Below are 23,262 nucleotides of genomic sequence, written 5' to 3' on the forward strand. Positions count from 1 at the left end.
CTTGGGCTCTGTGTAGCTACTGCCATTCAGCTTAAGTTTTGTATCAGTAGCTAAGTGGAGTCAGAGCTAGATCAGGCCAAATAGACTGGGAGTGAGAAAGTAGGAGAGTGAATCTGTTTAGCTTCTTCCTGTCTGTTTGTAACCCATTTGAAATGTTGCACAAATTTCATTTCCTTCCCCAGAGATAACCACTGTTACAAATTTGAATATATTCTCCCAGACAAATTCTTTGTGTACTTAAAAATACATAAAAGTGTATAAATACAGTTTGGGTTTTCTTTATCTTTACTTTTAAAATTTATAATTCTTCTTTAGTTCTTTTCTTATCAGTGTATATTTAGGGTTGCCCCCCTCATAATTTTGTGTAGTATTCCATATCCATAATATAGTTGTAACAATATATTTAGCCAGTTCCCATTTGGTGCCCAACTAGATGTTTTTCTCTTTTAGAAACAACACTGCAGTGAATATCTTCGTGTCCTGTATGTTTGAGTATTTTTGTAGGACCAGACACTTAGAAGTGAAATTGCTAGTTGCAAAGATATGTGCAGTTATACTTTTGATAGATACTGCCAAGTTGTTCTTATGTTTCTTTTATCATATAGCAGTGTCTGAGAATCGATAGATATCATTCGAAGTTGGAAGGAAGAGGATTCCACATAGAGAAGTGTGCATACAAGCATGGAGGTAGCAGAGCCTGGTGGGGATGGTGAGGAAAAAGGGAGTAAAGAATCTGGTGTAGAGTATGGGAAGCAGAAGGGTCTTGTGAAGGTGAGCCCAAAAGGGTAGGTTAGATCAGACAAAAAAGTATTTTTTAATGTTTTGCTTAGAACTTTAAACTTGAAGAAACAGTGGAGCCCTTTGTAAAGGTTTTAAAACTAGAGCTTTATTTCAAGAAAATAGCTAGTGATAATTGTGAAGGCTAGGCTTTTGAGGATAGGTGATTGACTATAGGACTGTTACAGTGATCCTGTGCTGTAAGGAAGAACTTAATGAAGGCCGAGGCATTAGAAATAAAAGAAAGGCATCAAACTCAAGTAGTGTTACAGAGTTAAGATCAGTTTGTAAGACTTGGCTTAGGATGGGAAGGAAAATGGTTGAATGTTGTGGCTGTCTGGGAGGATGAGTAGTGCCACTTAACAAAGATAGAAATAGGTTCGATTTATAAAACAAAGGAAATATTTAGAAAATTTGTCAAAATATAAAGAAAAAAGTAAGTTACTATCCACTATTTGTGTATCTCATCAGGTGTGTTCAGTTTATTTATTGTGGCAAAATATACATAAATAAAATTTACCATTTAAACAATTTTAAATTGTACAGTTTAGTGGTAGTAAGTACATTCACGGTGCTGTGCAACTATCACTACCATCCATCTCCACAGTTGTTTTCATCTGCCTGAACTGAAACTCCTAACCCATTAAATAATAACTCCCCATTGCCCCCAGGTCCCTGGTAACCACCATTCTTTTTGTCTCTATGAATTTGACTACTCTAGGCACTTCATGTAAGTGGAATCATGTAGTGTTTGTCTTTTTGCGACTGGCTTACTTCACTTACCATAATGTCTTCTAGGTTCATCCATGTAGCGTTGTCAGAATTTTGTTTCTTTTTAAAGCAGAATAGTATTCCATTCTATGCATATACCACATTTAAAATCCACTCATAAGTAACTTGGGTTACTTATGCTCAGGTGTTTTTTGTATGTTTTTGAGGGGGTATTCGTGTGTGTGTGTGTGTGTGTGTGTGTGTATTTTTTTAATGATCAGAGAGTGAATTGCCTAGTTAATAAAGAATGAATATAATAAAATTGAGTTTGATAAAACTCTACAAACCACTGCACTCTTATATAGATCCATTGTTACAAAATAGTGTTGGTTGTTAAAAGGATGATTACAGAAGACTATACGTTGTACTGTGCAAATATATCATGACCATTGGAAAAATAGCATAAAATATGTATCCTACTAGTAGTAAGTACCATAATGGTCAAAGGTTTAGTATAAAGTTAATAGAAGACCTGAGATTCTTAATATATGGTAATTGGATTACCATAAGGAAGTGTAATAGGCACAAAATTACGTGCACTTTGAAGTGTCCAAAACAGTGAAGGTGTAATATATGTTCTAGTCTTTGAGTTCCCACACAGGTGACTTTACTAACATTTCTTTTTGTATTTTAAAAAGAGTCCACTCAGTCCAGGTGCAGTGCCTCATGCCTATAAGCCCAGCAGTTTGGGAGGCCAAGGTAGGAGGATCACTTGAGGCCAGGAGTTTGAGACCAGCCTGGCAGCATAGCAAGACCCCATCTCTGCAAAAAAAAAAAAAAAAAAAAAAAAAAAAAAAAAAGTTAGTGGGGTACGTGGTGCATGCCTATAGTTCCAGCTACTCAGGAGGCTGAGGCATGAGGATTACTTGAGCCCAGGAGGTTGAGGCTGCAGTGAGCCATAATTGTGCCACTGCACTACAGCCTGGGTAACAAAGCAAGATCTTGTCTCTTAAAAAAAAAAAAAAAAAGTCCATTCATTTATTCAGGTTTGAGGCAATGGGTTCACTGCTGCCCATTATCCCAGTTCACTGTGCCATCATTATGTTCCAGATATTGTTCTAAGTGCCTTACATGTATTAAGTGTTTTCCCCCTTCCACTATTTTTATCCCAGTTTTTCAAAAGGAGAAAGTAAGTCACCTAGAAGTTAAGTAACTTGCCTGAAGTTTCATAGCTAGTGAGTAGAGGATCTAGGAATCAGATTCAGACAATCTTCTCTTAAGCTTTGCTGCCACTCTTAACACCTTTGTCAAGGTGCTGTCATAAGTGCTGGAGGTACAGGAATGTACACATCTGAAAATTTTTCTTGATCTCATGGAACGTACATATTTATATTTATTAAATGTATTTTAAAATTTCTGTCCTGATTAAAATGTATAAATAGACATACAAAAATATGTAGGAAAATACTATATGTAGTTAGGTAATCATATGTAATTAACATATTACCATGTTATTTCAGTATTATTTAACGAACGTTTCCATTGTATGGGTGTGTCATAATTTAACCATTCCCCTGTGTTGGAAAGAAATACCCAAACCTTTCCTAATAATCAGTATTGCAATGACCTTTATAATACCTTCATTGTTTTTTTTGTTTTTTTTTAACATTTTGTTGTATTTTACTTTATGGAGCGGCTGTGTGTCCAGTATGTCCGACCCTCTTCCTCGGTTCTGGGCTCGGGTGGGGGTTCCCTTGGCAAACTGCAGGCCCCTAGCTGGGACGCCCCTGCTGCCGGCGCCGGCAGCCTCGAGGCCTTCCCTGCTTGCGCGGTGCGCTCCTCGGGGTTGGCACAGGCATAGCCCCGGGGGACGTGAGGTTCCCGAGTGCTCTCCCACCCCGCCGACAGGAGGGATGGTGGCCGAGCGGGCCGGGGCGGGCGTGGCGTGGGTGTGCCAGGAGCTCCGCGGTTGCCGCCAAGCGAGCTGGAGCTGACCCTCGGCGTCCCGTGAGCACCCCGCGGATCAACACCTTCATTGTTGTCGTTTCAGATTATTATATGAGGCTGTTTAGAAAAACATTAGTTATTGGCATCTGTTTCTAACTACTTTCCTGAAGTTTATGCTTTAGCAGTAGTTTGCTAGCAGTTATTTGATCTCATAATTTCATAAATATTGTGTGTTGTAAATTCAGTAGTCAAAACCAAAACAAAATAATCAGAATTTAGTCATCAAAAAAGTGGGCCTTATTTATGTTAATTTAATTTTTCCGCTTTCAGAGCCTTTGCTCTCCTTGATACTGGCATCACAGTGTATTTTTAGTGTATTAATATATACAAAGTTTTGAATTATAAATGTGAATTTTGATGTAAATACAATTCTCAAAATATTAATATAATCCACCAAATAAGTTAATTTTAAAATGGAAAATTGGATATACCAAAAATCATTTTAGATTCTTAATATCATTTAGCGGTGAATGTGTGTTTTTCCCTATCCTGCCTGGAAAAGCCATTCCTAAATATTTTCTTCCATTCATTCAACAAATATTTGTGTACCTACTGTGTTTAATGGCATATCAGATTTACCTGCCATCATGAACTTTCTATATTTAGCTTATCAATCATATATTCGAAGTACAGTCGTAACATTTTCACATATTTAGTAGTTTCTAGTGCCTATTGTGTTGCGGGCTTTGGTGGTAAAGTGATGATAGGTTTACAGAGATGAAAGACAAAAGTTATACCCTTGGGACCTCACAGCATAGTAAAGGAAGGAGACTGTAGTAACTAGCATGGAAGCGGAATGTTTTCTAGACAGTTTCATAGGTGCTTTTTTTTTTTTTTTTGAGACAGAGTCTCACTTTGTCACCCAGGCTGGAGTGTAGTTGTGTGATCTCAGCTCACTGCAACCTCTGCTTCCCAGGTCCTGCCTCAGCCTCCTGAGTAGCTGGGACTACAGGTGCGCGTCACTATGACCAGCTAATGTTTGGATTTTTTTAATTTTTTTTTTCTTTTGGTATTTTTAGTAGAGATAGGGTTTCACCATGTTGGCCAGGCTGGTCTCAAACTCCTGACCTCAGGTGATCCACCCACCTTGGCCTCCCAAAGTGCTGGGATTATAGGCGTGAGCCACCGCTCCCGGCCTCATAGGGTTTTTAATACACATTACTGAAGATAAAAATAGAGTGCAACTACAGATAAAATAAAGATTTGTAGTTCTGTGAAGGATACATTTGTCTGGAGGAGCAGAGTGTAGGAAACAATGTGATATCCTTTCAGGAGTGAGTGTGTGTGTGCGTGTGTGTGTGCGTGTGCGTGTGTGTGTGTGTGTGTGTCACATTCAGAGCCATTAGGTTGTTTTAAGAAGGAATGGGAAGGGGCCAGAGGGATGGACTAATGTGCTAAAATCATCAGTTTGAAAAGACGGTTGTGGCTACAGGCAGAGATTTCACTGGATCAGGTCTCTTGTTTCTGTTCTTCATTAGTTTCTTCCCACCTACTCTGGTAGAGTTCTTTCAGTATATATAATTCTGTCACCATTATCAGCTTTCTGAAGAGTGACCTACATTTTATAGTCTGCATTCCCCACAATCTACAGTAAATCTAAATCTTAAAAATACATAATTTTTTCTGACAGTGGATTGAAAGATTTTCATCAGTTACATCTACTCTTTCAACCAGGAAATAGTTTCATTTTCTCCTTAGCACATACTTTTTAGCCCTAGCTGGGAAACTTTCATCTTCATTCTTTACACAAGCTGTTCCACATGCCTAGAGTGGAACAGCTTGTGTAAAGCTGTTTTCATCTACTTCTTTCCTAGGAAGCTCTTTTTATGGTTTGCGTGTATTAAAAATTTGCCTTATCAGTCATCTTAAAGTAATTTAAATTGCTTTATGACAGTAAATGAATATATTTATTGATCAGTTATCAGTTTTACTTTGTGTAGCTTGAGTGTTCTTTCTTGTAGCTACGTGATGCCACACTTGTGGTAAAAGCAGTGTGAATTCTTAGTAGATTTAAAATGTGATACATACACTTCTTACTATACCATTTCTAAAAATGAAATATTTTTTATGTTTTTATGTAAGAAAGATGGGGTGGGGTTAGGAGGAAAGGAACAGATACCTGCCAAGTCAATCAGAGAATGGCGGTAAAACTTGATGGTTAGCCGTCTGTCTGTTCATTTTTATGAATGCTACTATAGAAGTAATCTTTAGAAACTGGAGCTGTTTTCAGTTTAATGACGTCCATGGAATTAACCGGATTCATTAATAACGGCATCAGGAAGAGCATTGTTTGAAGGATCCTCTGCCTAGTCTATTAATCAGTTTCCTTTTATTTAGACAGGTGTACAGGTGATTTCTGGCCCTCATTCACAGAATAGAATAGTGGTCGTTGAGAAGCAGACCTAGCACCTAGCAAGTCTTCAGACCAGTCTTTTAAGTAATTTTTATTCCCTGAGAAGAAAATTGAAGAAACAATTGGGGCAAAGAGATTTGTGGGGTTTTACTAGAAAGATCTCGATAAAGCAAGGACTGTCACTCTATTCCTCATTCATATGAGGGTTCACATTAAAAATGACAGTGTTCACAACACAGGGTAGCAGCAGCTTTTTTGTTTTTCTTAGTCATGGCAGCAGTTAACACAGTGCACTAGCAGTTTAACATACCAACACTTAAGGCCTTATTTTTTGTTTTTGTTTTTAAGTCATTGAAATTATGAGACTATCATTCAAATGGAAGCATTATAGTTCTTCGGAACCATTATGATCTCAAAACGAAAGGAGAATGATACAGATACACTGGCTGAGGTGTTTTGAGGTGCATCGAAGTGTTCCAAGCTGTGACTTACCTTAACATGTTCTTGAAGTACCATGGCGTGGATTAAAAGGTATGCTTTAGAAATCTCCCAGTGACCCCAAGGTCATGGATAGAATGAACACTCATGATTCTGTATTTAGTTAATGCATATTTAAGATATTCTGTATTTAGTTATTACATATTTAAGTTATATAACTTTTGATTATAGATGTGGTTATGGATTTATGGTAGTATTTTTTGTTACAAAAACCCATGGATTTTCTTTTTCCTTTATGATATATGGTTGTGGAGGATACTGTAAGTATTTTCCCTAAGTTTTTATAGTAATGGGCTGTAAATTCATTCACCAAATAGTTTAGGGATTATTCATGTATTACTCTGTAATTATCTTTTACATCATAGACTAGTTCTCTACAGAACTGTCATTTTATGGTAGCCTGTACAGGAAATAGTTGGATGAAGTCTTCAGTTGGGTTACTAATTTGATCAAACAAAACAATTTTTATTTGGGCCATTTAGTACAGTTTTTTTCTTTTCCAAAGAATTTTCACTTAAAGGATAATGAGTTATTTATTTATTTTTTATTTTTATTTCTTTTTGAGATGGAGTCTTGCTCTGTCGTCTGAGCTGGAGTGCGGTGGCACTATCTCGGCTCAGTGCAACCTCCACCTCCTGGGTTCAACCAATTCTTCTGCCTCAGCTTCCTGAGTAGCTGGAACTACAGGCACTCACCACTATACCTGGCTAGTTTTCGTATTTTTAGTAGAGACAGGGTTTCACCGTATTGGCCAGGCTGGTCTCGAACTCCTGACCTCGTGATCCACCCGCTTCGGCCTCCGAAAGTGCTGGGACTACAGGCGTGAGCCACTGTGCCCAGCCTATTATTTATTTTTTTGTTGAGACCGATTCTTGCTCTGTTGTCCGGGCTGGAGTGCAGTGGCACGATCTTGGCTCACTGCAGCCTCTGCCTCCTGGGTTCAAGCAATTCTCCTGTCTCAGCCTTCCAAGTAGCTGGGACTACAGGTGCCCGCCACCACGCCCTGCTCATTTTTGTATTTTTAGTAGAGACGGTGTGTCACCATATTTGTCAGGCTGGTCTCGAACTCCTGACCTCAGGTGATCTGCCTGCCTCAGCATCCCAAAGTGCTGGGATTACAGGCATGAGCCACCACACCTGGCCAAAGATGAGTAATTTAAAAAATTAATATTGTGATTATTATTTATTTAACAATGTATGTATGCAGTTATTCATGTGTTTGTGGTATATAGTTTTGCTGTAACTTGTGGTTACTAGTATAGTAATTCTAGTCTTCATAATACCTACTTAATCAAAAACCTTTTAAGTTTTTATTTTTATAAAATTTTGAGTGATGTAATGAAAATTTTTTTAATTATACGAAATCTTGGAAACCTGATTTTCATACTGTGTGTTTGGTATTAAATGTTCTTTTTAAAGAGTAGTAGAAGTGAGTGAAGAATGCTGAATTCATTAATGTTACATCAGATTCAGAACTCTCTTTTAGGTAATAAAAGAAGCAATATTGGGAAGACAGGTTTAAATAAATCATGGGTAGATAAGTGTAATAGAAATACACTGGTATAGTCCATGATTTTTGTCAGTTAGTCTACCTTAATGTTAAAATCCTTTTGGTATGTTAGCAGTTATATTCTTAATGGAATTTAGTTGTTAAAGTAAGATGAAACTGCTTTATATTAAACTCTAGTCTATGATAACAGTGATCTAATCAAGTTCCAAGATAGAATCATCTGCTTATTAGCCAAGGCAATCAATTAGTTCAATCAGGAATTTTATGTCTGATGGGACAGAATAGTATCCACCCTCCAAAAAGATATTCTTGGACATAATGGTTTCAGGATAGTGTTCAATGTGTTGTTTACAAAATTGTTTCTTTATAATACTTGCTATCTCAACTTTAACATTTCTTTTTGGGGTAGCACTTGAGAATCCATTTGTTTTGTTTTAACTCCACAGATGTTTTTGATGTACAGCTAGATTGGGAAGTCCTGTTCTCTTTGGAAGACTTTTTTTTTTTTTCTTTTTCTTTTTCTTTTTTTTTTTTTTTTTTTCTTGAAATGGAGTCTTGCTCTGTTGCTCAGGCTGGAGTGCAATTGTGTGATCTCGGCTCACTGCAACCTCTACCTCCCGGTTCAAGCAATTCTCCTGCCTCAGCCTCCCCAGTAGCTGGGATTACAGGCGCGAGCCACCATGCCCAGCTAATTTTTTGTATTTTTAGTAGAGACGGGGTTTCACTATGTTGGCCAGGCTGGTCTCGAACTCCTGATCTGCCCATGTCGGCCTCCCGAAGTGCTGGGATTATAGGTGTGAGCCACCGTGCCCGGCCTGGAAGTCTTTATAACTTTGTGGTTAAGAGCTTACTTAGATCCTGGGGTCACCTCACCTGCATTTCAAATCTAATCCTTCCCTTGTTATTGTGACAAGTTCTAAGAGTGACTTTTGAAAAACCCATAAATTTATATATTAGAAAAATAAGCATATTGTTATATAATTATATAATATGATTTATATATAGATAATTATATATATACACACAGTGCAGGTTTGGGCATGTAGGAAGCCAGTGTCAGATTAAGTGTTGATGATTATTAAATGCCAGATTAGATTTTTTTTGTAGAGGGTACGCTATTACATTTTTCTTACCCTGACTGAGTCTTGTACTCTTCTATGCTATTCCTAGAGTAAAATAAGCCATCACTATTTAACTGATGTTTTCAATTTTTTGGGCTTTTTCTCATCAGTGAAAGAAGGTGGCCACTGGAGTCTGCTACTTTATCCATGATCATCTTATCCTGCTGGGGTGATGTGTGTGTTTTCTAAAGCTGTGTTTTTCAAATTGCAGGCTTCAGCACATTCATGAGTGGGTCAAGAAATAAATTCAGTGGGTTATGACCAGCATTAAAGCACGTATTAGCATAGAAAATAAAATATCAGTGCATTGAATATAGAAAAGAATGTATTTCTTGAAACTTCTGTTTAGTTTTATCAAAAGATTGAAATAAAATATATCCACATTTATGTGGATATTGTTTAGTTCCACTAAGTGTATGTTTCCCTTAGTCATAGACATCCTTTAAAAGTGGTATTAGTTTTATATTATTTTGCCTTCTGAGAGGAAGTGACCAGCATAAGTTTCAGTATGCTTTCTAATGGTATGCCATATCCTCTACATTACTTTCAAGGGTCCTCCTACCATCTTTTACTTTTATTTTTTGAAGTAAAGGTTGTTAGAGAATATCTAAGGAATAGAGAGTAGAAGAACATAGCAGCAGTGGCTTTTGAGTAACATTAACCAAGGCTGTTTTATTAAGTAGAGTGATGTAGTATCTTGCCCCTTGGCATGTATTGTGATGGTTATCAACTCATAGATCAGTGGTTTTCAAACTGCCAGTGGTAGCACACTCTGGAATCAATTTAGTAAGTTGCTGCCTCCCGTGAACCCCCTACCCCCTAATGAAACAGAAAAGAACAAAATAGAAAATGTTATGAATGTATCACACAATATATACCTTTCTAAAACTTCTGTGTCAGTGGCATGTGTATGTATGGGATTGCAGAGACCTAATTTCTAGTAATTATCAACTGGAAAACTATGAAACTCAGTCTAATAAATTCATATTGCCAAGCTGACCTCAGCCACAAAAGCTTCAGATATTTAAGACAAATATTACCAGATCAGTAGTTTTTTTTGTTTTGTTTTGTTTTGTTTATCTCTGATGGTAGAGAACAGTTAGTTTGCTATAAAACTTTGGTTTTGTTTTGGTTTTGTTTTTTTGTTGCTGTATTGTTTTGTGATGTGTATGTGTTTGTTTGCCCTGGTAAATATATATATGTATTTATTTTTATTTATTTTTTTGAGACCAAGTCTTGCTCTGTCACCCAGGCTGGAGGACAGTGACATGATCTCAGCTCTACTGCAACCTCCGCCTCCTGGATTCAAGTGATTCTTCTGCCTCAGCCTCCTGAGTAGCTGGGACTACAGGCGCGTGCCATCATGCCTGACTAATTTTTTGTATTTTTAGTAGAGACGGGGTTTCACCGTGTTAGCCAGGATGGCCTCAATCTCCTGAAATCGTGATCTGCCTGCCTCGGCCTCCCAAAGTGCTGGGATTACAGGCATGAGCCACCGCCCCCAGCCTGTCTTGGTAAATATTTAAAGGTTCATACATAGGAAATTTACAATATATCCTAGTTGTGGAAGGATTTACCCTTGCTTTGCATTGATGGAAGAGACTCATGCAGTTTAAAAAAAAATACAAATAGGCCGGGCGTCGTGTTTCACGCCTGTAATCCCAGCACTTTGGGAGTCCGAGGCAGGTGGATCACAAGGTCACGAGTTTGAGACCAGCCTGGCCAATATGGTGAAACCTCATCTCTACTAAAAATACAAAAATTAGCCAGGCATGGTGGCAGGCGCCTGTAATCCCAGCTACTCGGGAGGCTGAGGCAGGAGAATCTCTTGAACCTTGGAGGTGGAGGTTGCAGTGAGCTGAGGTCGCGCCACTGCACTTCAGCCTGGGCGACAGTTGTGAGACTCTGTTTCAAAAAAATAAATTAATTAATAAAATAAAAAGAAAATACAAATAAAATGATGATGCACACTAAAACCTATCAGTTCAGGCCAAGTGCAGTTGCTCACGCCTATAATCCCAGCACTTTGGGAAGCCGAGGTGGGCAGACCACCTGGGGTCAGGAGTTCAAGACCAGCCTGGCCAACATGGGAAAACCCCATCTCTACTAGAAATCCAAAAATTAACCAGATGCAGTTAATCTCAACTACTTGGGAGGCTGAGGCAGGAGAATTACTGGAATCTAGCACACGGAGGTTGCAGTGAGCCAAGATCATGGCACTACACTCCAGCCTGGGCAACAGAGCAAGACTCTTGTCTCAAAAAAATAAAAAATAAAACCTCTCAGTTTCATTTTTTATATGTTAGGACTTGTTTGTATAATAGGTGCTTCTTCAATTCAGAAGGCAAATATAAAATTTAAAGTTGCAAAAAATTAAGCATAAATCCAATACATTACAAATACTGAAGGCAGTTAAATGTTCAAATGTTAAAGCTTCTGTTTTTGTGAAGATTTCAGTAACATTTAAAATTTTATTTTTCTTGGATTAGTTCCTGTGCCTACTGCAGTGTCCTCATAACAGCAGATGTTTGCTTTATAGATTTATTGAGGATGATCACAGAGTTTCTGGTGAATATTTTAAAATAAATAAGGCTTCAGAGCAGGGTGGTATCAGCATATGTATATTTTAAGATTGTCTAAAATATAGTTTCTTTCTCCTTAGAAAAGATGAAGACTTCTGGTAAATTGTTTCACAGCAGTGGAATTTGTACATTAGTTTTCTACACTTGGGAGTTGAAAAATGGAAGAATTGTTTGCCAAAAGAGGAGGACAAAAGATAATATGCATAATTCATCTTTTTCTGCAAGTTCTTGGAAATTTAGTCAAAGTACATAGTTCAGTTCTCTGAATTGGGCATGATATGCTCTTCAGAAATCATGTTTTGAAATTACAGAAGATAAATAACCTCTCCCAATCAGTGTGTTAACTACCCTGATGATGGTTGCTTGTCTTTGTACAGATGTGTGCAGGCATACATCTTTAGTGGTGGAGGCAGTAAATGAAAACATATGGATTCAGAGTATGGAAGAATTGAATTCATTTTTTTCTGTTGCTTTGTTTCACCAGATTCCCCCTATTCCACATTAACCCCTTGTCTTCTCCCAGATTATCCAACTCTTCCTACTCTTTTCCATAGCGTTGTTTTGGCTTTTTGGCATTATAAGAGGATTGCTTTTTTTCCCCCTTAAGTTATGTTTACTCACTTCATTGTCACTGCTTTCCACCTCATACTGGTTATCCTGTTGGAAGCACAAGGTTTTATGTTGTCTCTCTGTGGAATTTGTTTCTTCAAAGCTTTGTGTCTTTCCTTTGGTTGTCATCATGCATGATAGCAGCGTGTATTCTTTTTCTTTGGTAAATTTCTCTGCCTAGAGCGTACTTTAGAAGGAAACTAAACTGCATTCTAGTTTAGTTGGCCCCAAACTGAGATCAGTAGCCAGAGATGGCACCCAAGGGTGGTGAGGGGATTAAAAATGCCTGTAGAAGTGTTGGTGGCAGCAGCTAAGCAGCTAGATTAATCAAATGTGCATGAAATTTAACTTTAAATAAACTCCTTTGTTGTTGAATTTTCTGTGGAAAAACTAACTTGAGTGAGAAATTCTAGCCCTGGGGCAGGGATAGGCCAGAGATAAATGACACAAATATGCTTATAAAATGGGGGTGACTGGGTACAAGCAGAACACACTGAAAGCATTCATATTTGAAATAAACAGTCACTATCTCTGTAGGGAGCCAATTTTCAATCCTTGGTCTACTTTTCAAATCTGTTCTTTCCCCTACCCTCATTAGCAGATTTTACTTATTTTGTTGACTCCTGTAACTCCATCCCCTGGAACAGTGAATAGTCATAACAGATATTCAGCAAATATTAGTCAAATGAATGAACTTTTGATACTACTAGGTTTTTAAGACATGCATCTATCTTGTCATGGCAGAACAGGTCATACTCTTATTTACCAGCCTCTTAATTTACAAACTGAGAGAATAGCTAGATATATAAGAAGGTAATCTTATTTTGAAATGATTTCAATTTCTAGAAATTTGTCATCACTGAACTCTTGTGAGGTGGGGATTGGTACATCTGAAGGCCAAGAATATCTGAGTGTGTTATGCTAACAATGAATCAATATTGCGCTTACAAGATTTCCCTTACCAAATGATTTACCCAGTCTTCACAATAGCTCTGCAGATTGCTAACAATTAACATTCCTATTTTACAGAGACGGAAGCTCTAGAATAACTATAAAAGTGTTGGGATTTTTTCTTTGTTTGTTTTTGTTAGAAAAACCTGGATTTTGAGGAAGCAAAATGTGGAAAGAGTTTATGTAATAATTCACCAGATTTTTCTCACAGTGGTAGATATCCAAGTGTGAGATTATTTGATTGTGATCTATGCTCATATTCCACAGAAGAAAAGCTCTGTATTTCAACTAAAACATTTCCATATTTGGGACTGACCAGATTTGGTTTGTTAGGAGGTGGACAGTTGCCCTTTTATGGCCACTAGATACTCCATTGCTCTCTTTTATTTCTCTTCAACTTGGTGGCTGTGACACTCCCTCAAACAATCTTTTCTTTCTCTTTTTTTTCACTGCTCTTTTGTACTCCAGTGTTCTCTGCTTTCCTCCCCCTCTCTTCCAACCTTCCAGCCCCTTTCTCTCTCTTCTCCTCCCATTCCTCATTTACATGCAGCCTGAACAAACCAAAGAGTTTGCTGTACATTCTGCCTGTAAAAGAATAGTATGTGAACATTGCTTTTGAGTCAGCGAACTGGGCAGGTCAAGTGAGAAGTTATCTGACCAACAAGGATCAAGTCAGGAGGATGCTGGGAATAGCATAAATCTTAGATCTTAGGAGATTGTCCAAAAAGGAGAGAGCTGATCCAGGATGAGTAGTAGTTTTCAGAATAAAGGCCTTGTCAAATATAATAACTGGACCAGTGGTTTTAATTTTGGAGAAATGCTAGAACCAAACCAAAACATTGATAAATAATAGGAAAAATTAACAGTTAGAATGACTCCCTTTCAACTTGATTTTTGTTCCAAAGTTCAAATTTTTACTTAGAATTAAGGTTTTCTTTTCAATCTGAAATTCTTCTTTATATCCTGAGCTCCTAACATTTTAAAAGCACAGATAATCAATTTGTTAACTAATAACATTATGTTTAATAATGTCATTATTTTCTTAAACACAGTGGTATATTATTGTTACTACAGTAAAGAATTGCCTGGGTGTAATTGCTGGAGATCTGAACATGGTGTATCACATTTTCCGATCAATTAGTTTTAGACTCAACAAAACTACATCAGGGAATTTGTAAGGTGTATTGAGAGACTCCCATTTAGATCTTGATACCACTTCTTTATAGAATCTTTCAAAAATGTGGATTATCACTTCTTTGAAGTGGCAACATGCTTCATTAAAGAACATTGCTTGTGGAGCAAGTAATAACAGTAAGCTATAGTGTTGTATCTTTGTAGGGCATTCTCCATAGGAAAGATAGTTCTATCAATTTTAGCTACCTGAATTTAGTAAAATAGTTCCCTTTTCTCTCCATTGTAAAATTTGAAAAGTTAGGGGCTGGGTACACTGGCTCACGCCTGTAATCCGAGCACTTTGGGAGACCGAGGCCGGCAGATCACGAGGTAAGGAGATCGAGACAATCCTTGCTAACACAGTTAAACCCCGTCTCCACTAAAAATACAAAAAATTAGCCGGGCGTGGTGGCGGACGCCTGTAGTCCCAGCTACTCTGGAGGCTGAGACAGGAGAATGGTGTGAACCTGGGAGACAGAGCTGGCAGTGAGCCGAGATTGCGCCACTGCACTCCAGCCTGGGCAACAGAGCGAGACTCCCATCTCAAAAAAAAAAAAAAAAAAATTGAAAAGTTGATGTCAACTTACAATTTTTTTCTCCATCGTGGAAATTAATTTAAACATTATAGATCAGTTTTTTAAAATCATCATTTAATTTAACTGTGCTTTAATCATGTTAAATTGTAATTGATCTAAATAATAATGTAGTTTAATAGATAAAATTCCATAATAATCTTTTTGTTTTGGTTGCATGTGTTTTAACAGATGACTTGCTATTATAGTTTATTCATATAGTGAGCACCTACTGCATACAGATTTGTATTTGAGAACTCAATATTGTACACACATGAGTCATCTTGAATGTGAATAATACAAGCTTATAACTTTGGCCATATTTCTCTAATGGGCATGTATGCTATTAAGAAAAAATACTGCCCAGGATTAAAAGTTATAGCCTAAAATATTGAGTGTGCATTTCCAGTTTATTGTGGAAACTAGTTGGCATTTTTTTTTCTCAGCACAAATACAGTGGTATGACATTTTCTTCATTGCTAGGTTACTTAGTTATAATTCTTTAGGAGTCTGAATTTGACTGATCCCTACAGCTGTTAACACAGATTTCCCTGGTTTATTTCACCTTATGGTATTGCTTCATATTCTCAAATTGGAATATTACAGTATTTCATCCTTGGGATTCAACAGTTTTGGTTTGCTGAGAAATCAATTACAGGTTAAGATGTGATTTCTTTGAAACATTAAATAATGATAGGTGGTTTGTTTACTGGGAAAAGAGAATAAATGTTATCAGTGAATTGGGATAAAGTCATTATTTTGGAAAGGCAAAGAATATAAGTAGTTTATGGAACAGAATATGGCTTCCTTATTTGTTTTATATGTGGGGCTCATTATCTTTAACCTTTGTTGATCATTGTAGAGTCAGGAATGAGGGAAACCCTCACCTTGTGGCTTTCCGACCTTCGTTTTTCCTTTTTTAATTAGAAATAATGCTGACCTCTCAGGATTGTTAATGATACTTAAATGAGAATACACATAAGGAGATGTATTTTGTCTATTGCTTTCTCATTTACTTTGCTATATGAAGCCAGTTGAGGAAGCTACAGGTATAAGTGGCAATGAGACTTCATCTAATCTTACAGATTTAGAGAATGGAGATAGAGAAGATAATTTGGAAATCCAGTTGATGGAATTTGTTAGTGAACTGCCTGTGGTGGAAGGCAAGATGAGGGAGGAGATCAGTAGTACTAGTGCTGTAGACAGTAGAGACACCACATGACTTTAGGAAACATGCCTGTGCAGAAGTTGGTGAGAGAAGGAATATTAAGAATTAAATAGCTACAGTGGAGCTCATCTTTAAAGAAAAACTAGTCTCTTGTTTCTTAATTAAGCAATTTGACGTAGGGCGATTGACTAGACAGTTAACTAGTAAATTAACTCTGTAACACAACGCCTTTGCAGCTTGTACAATTTAAGTTCATACGTAGCATAGCAAAGTATCAAGTAAATACATAACATGAATGACTCAAAACTCTGAAAATCGTGTCCACTTCCTAGGGGCCTTGTTCTTGTCATCTGCATTGCCACCCCGACTCACTCTCTCAAGGCTTTCCCTCCTATACTAGTGTTTCCATAAGTTACTGATGATGTGTACTTCAATCAGTGCTTGGTGATCTGGCCAGTCTCAATTCCAAACCTTTCCAAAGGCAAACATTGTCAGATGTTTGTAGAAGCATTAATGAGCTTGTAGTATTACCCAAGGCAAAGCAGCTTGCAGTTAGATCTTGCACCATCAAGCCTTGTGCTCCTGTGCTGTTTTTTTCCCTTTCAGAGCCTCATGGCCTCCTGTGAGGCTTGAGTGAGCAGATACTAGCTGGTGGGCCTGCTCTTTTGGTCCTAGCAATGCAGGAAGGCAACATGACAGCTTAATGGCTCAGATACACGTTGGCAGAAAGCCAATAAGCTTTGTATTGTGGTTAAGACCGCTTCTTCAAAGTGGTTTTCATTTTTACCACAAATGTAGGTTTGATCATTATAATGTAAGTTACAATTCAAAAGAAGAAATGTATTGCTTTGTATTAACACTCAAGCAAAAAAGGCATTTCCTTTTTCATGTAATGGTGTTACATAAAATGTTTTGGAAATCTCTTCTCCCCCATTCTGAACATAGGAATTTTGATTCCCATCATTTTATTTTAGTTTATTGCATTATTTTTTAACTCGTGTAGAATATCTACAATGTCCTATTTTATATGTGTTTAAAAGTGGCAATTGTCATCTTTAATTTTTTCCTTAGGGGCAGGCTTCTCTGAAGTAGCTTAACCCCTTATAAACCTGACTGATGGTCTTTCCTTTGTGCATTAGGCCTTATTCTGAAGGGCTCCATAAATGCTCTGGTCTCTGTTATTGAAAAGGAAAGATGCACTGCTGGATTCAAGTACATGAAAATACCAAACTGTGTGTCAAAGGCTTGGGTGCTAAGAAATTGGCCAAACATGGTTTGATGGAGGCTGGACTGGTACTGTGTCTGTGTAATTTCTACCAACAGAAAAAAGAACACAAAACCTCTTCAGTAAATGGAACTCTATGTAGATTCATGTTCTTTTTCAATTTAGAAAAAAAGCGTTCTTTGCAGAATTCTGATTGATAGTGTAAGCCGTACATTCAGAAGACTGTCACAGTCCCTACTGCAATTGTAACATAGTGCTCTTGTGCAGGAAAAATGCAAGAGAAATTGTTTCAGCATCAGATTTATGACATACATATATGTGCACACACAAGTGTCTTTATGTGTGTATGTATGTAGTCAAGGTGTGGCACCCATAACAGATGTCTTTAGATTTCCTGAATTTTGTGTTTACAGCTTTATTTTTTACTTTTTTTTTTTTTTTTTTTTTGAGATGGAGTCTTGCTCTGTCACCCAGGCTGGAGTGCAGTGGCACGATCTTGGCTCACTGCAGCCTCCGCCTCCTGGGTTCAAGCGTTTCTCCTGCCTCAGCCTACTGAGTAGCTGGGCTTACAGGTGCCCGCCACCGGCTTACAGGCGCACACCACCATGTCCAGTTAATTTTTGTATTTTTAGTAGAGACGGAGTTTCATCATGTTGGCCAGGCTGGTCTCAAACTCCTGACCTCAGGTGATCCACTCGCCTCGGCCTTCCAAAGTGTTAGGATTACAGGCGTGAGCCACCATGCTCTGCCATGTTTACAGCTTTAGAAAACATTTTCTTACTTCTAGTAATCAAGGAAAAATTTACTCTTTACCCTTGCAAAATTTAGTCAGTACTGAAGGTTTGGGAAGGTAATGAAAGAAAGTTTCCTTTCAGATTTTTTGTTGCCTCCCTCACTCACACTAAATCAGTGCTATATCATAGAAGGTTTTAGGTCAGTTAGTGCACTTTACAATTCTGTCATAAAAATTCATATCCGGTCACCCTTTTCTTTTTTTTTTTCGAGATGGAGTCTCGCTCTGTCACCAGGCTGGAGTGCAGTGGCACCATTTCGGCTCACTGCAACCTCCATCCCCCAGGGTTCAAGCAATTCTCCTGCCTCAGCCTCCCGAGTAGCTGGGACTACAGGTGCGCACCACCATGCCCAGCTAATTTTTGTATTTTTAGTAGAGACAAGGTTTCACCATGTTGGCCAGGATGGTGTCGATCCCTTGACCTAGTGATCCACCTGCCTCCCAAAGTGCTGGGATTACAGGCGTGAGCCAGTGTGCCCGGCCCCTGGCACTCTTTTCACAACATAGTGTCCATAATTGAAATGCAATTAAATTCTGTCCTAATGCAGAGTACGTGGAAAATCATGAACATTATAATCTAGTTAACATTTTGAACTGAATTTACCAGTATATGAACTTGCGCAAGGTAGTTTCTAAGCTGGTTTCCTCATCTGTATGATGAGGATAATAATAACTACCTGGTAAGACTGATGTGAGGGCTGGGCACGGTGGCTCATGCATGTAATCCCAGCACTTTGGGAGGCTGAGGCAGGGGGATCACTGGAGCTCAGGAGTTTGAGACTAGCCTGGGCAATATGGTGAAACCCTGTTTCTACAAAAAAATACAAAAATTAGGTGGCCATGGTGGCTCGCACCTGTGGTCCTAGCTACTGGGGAGTAGGATCACTTCAGCCTGTGGAGGTTGCAGTGAGCCGAGATCACGTCACTGCCCTCCCGCCTGGGCGACAGAGGGAGACCCTGTCTCAAAAAAAAAAAAAAAAAAAAAAAAGAATAATGTGGGTATGATGTGAGATACGCATGCAAAGTATGTAATATAATGCCTGCCCTCCAGTAGCTGCTATTGTAATGTACTTCATATGGATAGGGACAGTGTTTCTTATTTGCTGCTATCTGTTCCAAGTGTCTAGTGTGGTACCTAACACCTAATGGGCACTTACATGTGTGTTGAATAGTGAAAGGGAAAAGGAACCAGAATCTAGGAGAACAGTTAATTATTACCATTCTCCCTCATTCCTCTTCATCTCAGTTTTAGGTGAAATAGGCAAAAGAATTTCACTACTTAAACAATTTGAAGTGAGGGTGAGAAATAAGAGAGAAAATGCAAGGAAGAAAAAACTGTGTGACGTCTTCTATGTACAAGCCAGTTTTCCATAATCACATTGTGGATTTTCCATGGAAGATGTTCAGTCCCCATCAGTCTTTGTTGGGACGCACACAAAGCAGGCACGAAGCCCATCATGTAGCAAGTCAGGGGAAAGGGATGCTTGCTGCATGCTCTCTGGCCGCCCTTCCTAGGGAGGCGTGGATTCTAGAACAGACTTCACTATGCTTCTCTCTCCTTTTGTATCCTTACCTTGATGGTAATAGGAACCATTTATATTCATACATATACTCCTCAGGTTCCTTTTTATTGCTAGTTTTGACAACTACTTGTCTGTTTTTTCTGTTACTGGGCAGCTGGAGCCACCTGACCTGGCACTAACATAGGACCCTTCACAGCTGAGCTTAGTTATCCCTCTCTAAGCCATAGTTTAAGGACAAACTAAATATATTTTTTTGTGGTAAAATATACATAATGTAAAATTAACCATTTTAACCAATTTTAAGTTTGCAGTCCAGTGACATTAAGTACATTGATGTTGTGAATGTACTTAACCATCACCACCATCCATCTCCAGAAATTTTCATCCTCCCAAACTGAAACTCTGTGCTCATTTAACAATAACTCTCCATTCTCCCTTCTCCCCCAGGTCCCTGGTAGCCACCAATTTTTCTGTCTCCATGAATTTGACTACTCTAGGTACCTCATATAAGTGGAATCATATAATATTTGTCCTTTTGTGTTTGGCTTATTTCGCTTAGCATGTCTTCAAGGTTTATTCATGTTGTGTTGTAACGTATCAGAATTTCCTTTTCAGGCTGAATCATATCCCATCATATGTATGTATGTACCACATTTTTGTTATCCATTTGTTCATTGTCAGTGTACATTTGAGTTGTTTTCCACCTTTTGGCTATTGTGAATAATGGTACTATGAATATTAGTGTACAGCTGTCTTTTAATTCCAGCTTCTGTTTTTTCTGAGTATATGCTCAGGAGTGGAACTGATGGATCATATGGCAATTCTGTGTTTAGTATTTTGAGGAACCATACTGTTTTCCATAGTGGCTGTACCATTTTACATTCTCACTAGCTATATATGAAAGGTTCCACTTTTCCCCATATCCTTGCCAACCCTTGTTACTTTATTGTTATTGTTGTTTTTTGTTTTAAATCAGAGCCATCCTAATGGGTATGAAGTGGTATCTCATGGTTTTGATTTGCATTTCCCTAATTAATGAGGTTGAGCATCTTTTCATGTGCTTATTGGCCACTTGTGTATCTTCCTTAGAGAAATGTCTATTCCTTTGCTCATTTATGAACTAAGTTTCTTTGTTGTTGAGCTTAGGAGTTCTTTATAAAATCCTGTATCGATATTTGATTGTATGTATTTTTAAGGCAGTATAAATATATACTTGTTTTGAAGGGACCATTTCGGTTTCACAGTATTCATTAGATTAGGTATCATTCAGTAATCCAGCCTTGAAAGAGTAGTAGTGGGCTTACTCAGTGCTGGACACTATTATAGTGCTTTACATATATGAACCTTTTTGATTAGAAGTACATTTATCTGTGTTTTCCATTGAAGAAACTGAAGCACAGAGAGTTTGAGTAAATTTCTTGCTCCAGGTCACACCGCTAGTTTGCAATAAAGCCAGGATTTCAATTTAAGCAACCTAGTTCCTGAGTCCATGCCCTTAGCCTGTATGATAAACTGTGTGTGTGCTCTCATCAAGTGACACTTTTCAGGTCTTGAACACTGCTTTCCCTCTCCCAAAGATTTATCTTACTTTTTCCAGTGGCCAAACTAGAAGGCAGACAAAATCATCAGGGAACTGTGACTGAAATTCATAAAGGCATGTGTGCCATTTTAAAGGCAGTTCATAAGATGAAGTGAGGCGTCTGAAGGAGTTATTAGTAACAACTGAATAAACACTTGGAACCTCTTTAAAGTTTCATTGTATTTCTGTTTGTGGAAAACCCTTAGGTTTGATGTGATTCTTTGTTTGAGTCAGGCATATATTTTCTAAAATGGTTTCCCTAGTGAAATTTGCTTACTGAGACATTTTTTTCTGTAAATTCTTTACTTATCTGCCTTTCTCTGTTTTTATTTTAAGCCACTTGTATTCTAGAGTTGGTGCTTGAGTGGTCATCAGTTGATGTGTAGAGAATGCAATTTTATCTTGTGTCTTGTAGTTTACCTAAGCCAAACTTAATTGGTAAGACAAAACAAAACTTCTTTGTCAAATTATATAATGCATTTTAAAGCAAAATACAATCTTTGCTGCTGCCCATTATCACTAATAATCACGTGTAGGGTGTGTGGGTTTTATGTATACACTGCGGAAGGGGAGATGAGAAATGTAGATCTCATTTTTCTTTCGAAGTTGATGTTACTAACTGGGTGACTTTTTGCTGTGTGTCCTTAGTCTCCTTTAATCTGGGCCAGTTCCTCAGTTTTTTGTTTCATTTTGTCAACTGTTCCACAGTTGGGATTTGTTCCTCAATTTGGCTTGTTCCTTATGTTTAGATTCTGGTTCTGTGTTTTTGGCAGTAATAGAGTATGAGAGAAGTGATGGTGTATTCTTCTTAATGTACCATATCAGGAGGCATTTGATGTCAGTTTGTCTCATTCAGTCTTGATATATGAAATTGGAGTAGTTTGCCCCAGAGTCTGATTGCCTCTCTTTTTTTGAGGCCATAGATTTAAAAAAATTCTTTTTGAGGCCATACTTTTCATTTAAGGCTTTCATATGAGATGTTAATGGAGACCCGTATTCTCACAGCTTACTTGTGCTGTCTGGGTAGTGGGGCTTGTGTTAGAGATTTAACCCAGGGGAATCCCTCTCCAGGTATGGATATTTGGAAAGACATTAACCAAATCTGGAAACAATATTGGAGGTACCTAAAAATCCAGATGCTGAGGGTGGCTGCAGTTGATGCTGTTAGTTACCCTCATTTAGATCTTTTCATTCTTCCTGCTTCTTTACATAAACTGCTGGCAGAATGTTATAAAGAGAAGTTCATTGGTGTTTGTTTGTTTTTTAATTGAAAAAGGTAGAATAAAAGGACTTTTAAAATTTAAGTAAATGAGGCTGAGTGTGGTGGCTCAGGCCTGTAATCCCAGTACTTTGGGAGGCTGAGGCAGGTGGATCACCTGAGGTCAGGAGTTCAAGACCAGCCTGGCAAATATGGTGAAACCCTATCTCTACAAAAATACAAAAATTAGCTGGGCATAATGGTGGGTGCCTGTAATCCCAGCTACTCGAGAGGCTGAGGCAGGAGAATTGCTTGAACCCAGGAGGCGGAGGTTGCAGTGAGCCAAGATTGTGCCACTGCACTCTAGCATGGGCGACGGAGTGAGACTCTCCGTCTCAATAAAATAAATAAATAAAATAAAATAAGAAAATGGTGCTTTTCAGATGTTTCTGTACAGCAAACATAATGAGAAGGAAGTACATTTCTTCACCTGTAGTGGCCAGTTGCATGGCATGTCTTTGAAATCTACCCCATAGGATGTGGGTTTTTTTGTTTTTGTTTTTGTTTGCCACCAGGTCTCACTCTGTTGCCCAGGCTGGAGTACAGTGGTGGGATCATAGCTCACTGCAGCCTGGTACTCCTGGGCTCAAGCAATCCTCCCGCCTCTCAAGCAGTCCTCCTGCCTCAGCCTCCTAAGTAGCTAGGACCGCAGGCGTGCAACACTGTATTAGTTTGTTCTCACACTGCTATAAAGAACTGCTTGAGACTGAATAAAGAAAAGAGGTTTAATTGCCTCAGTTCTGCATGGCTGGGGAGGCCTCAGGAAACTTACAAGCATGACAGAAGGCAAAGGAGAGACAAGTACCTTCTTCACAAAGCTGCAGGAAAAAGAGCATGTGTGGAGAAGGAACA

General features: G+C 38.3%; 1 protein-coding gene across 7 annotated transcripts in view; it reads left to right on the plus strand.

The window, feature by feature from the left end:
* RBPJ (recombination signal binding protein for immunoglobulin kappa J region) overlaps nucleotides 1-23,262 on the plus strand; it is a 115,625-nt gene that overhangs the window by 36,922 nt on the left and 55,441 nt on the right. For 3 of the 7 annotated variants that reach the window (XM_054682815.2, XM_063809444.1, XM_054682816.2), the window contains exon 2: nucleotides 6,197-6,379. The exons of 3 other annotated variants lie outside the window; for them this stretch is intronic. In XM_054682815.2, the coding sequence (XP_054538790.1) occupies nucleotides 6,363-6,379 (17 nt within the window). In that variant the 5' untranslated portion in view covers nucleotides 6,197-6,362. Of the gene's footprint in view, nucleotides 1-6,195; nucleotides 6,380-23,262 lie in introns of those variants that run through there. One more of the 7 variants, XM_001166553.6, reaches the window with a different exon arrangement.

This window comes from Pan troglodytes, chromosome 3 (genome assembly GCF_028858775.2).
Source record: "Pan troglodytes isolate AG18354 chromosome 3, NHGRI_mPanTro3-v2.0_pri, whole genome shotgun sequence".
In the NCBI taxonomy this organism is placed as follows: domain Eukaryota; kingdom Metazoa; phylum Chordata; class Mammalia; order Primates; family Hominidae; genus Pan; species Pan troglodytes.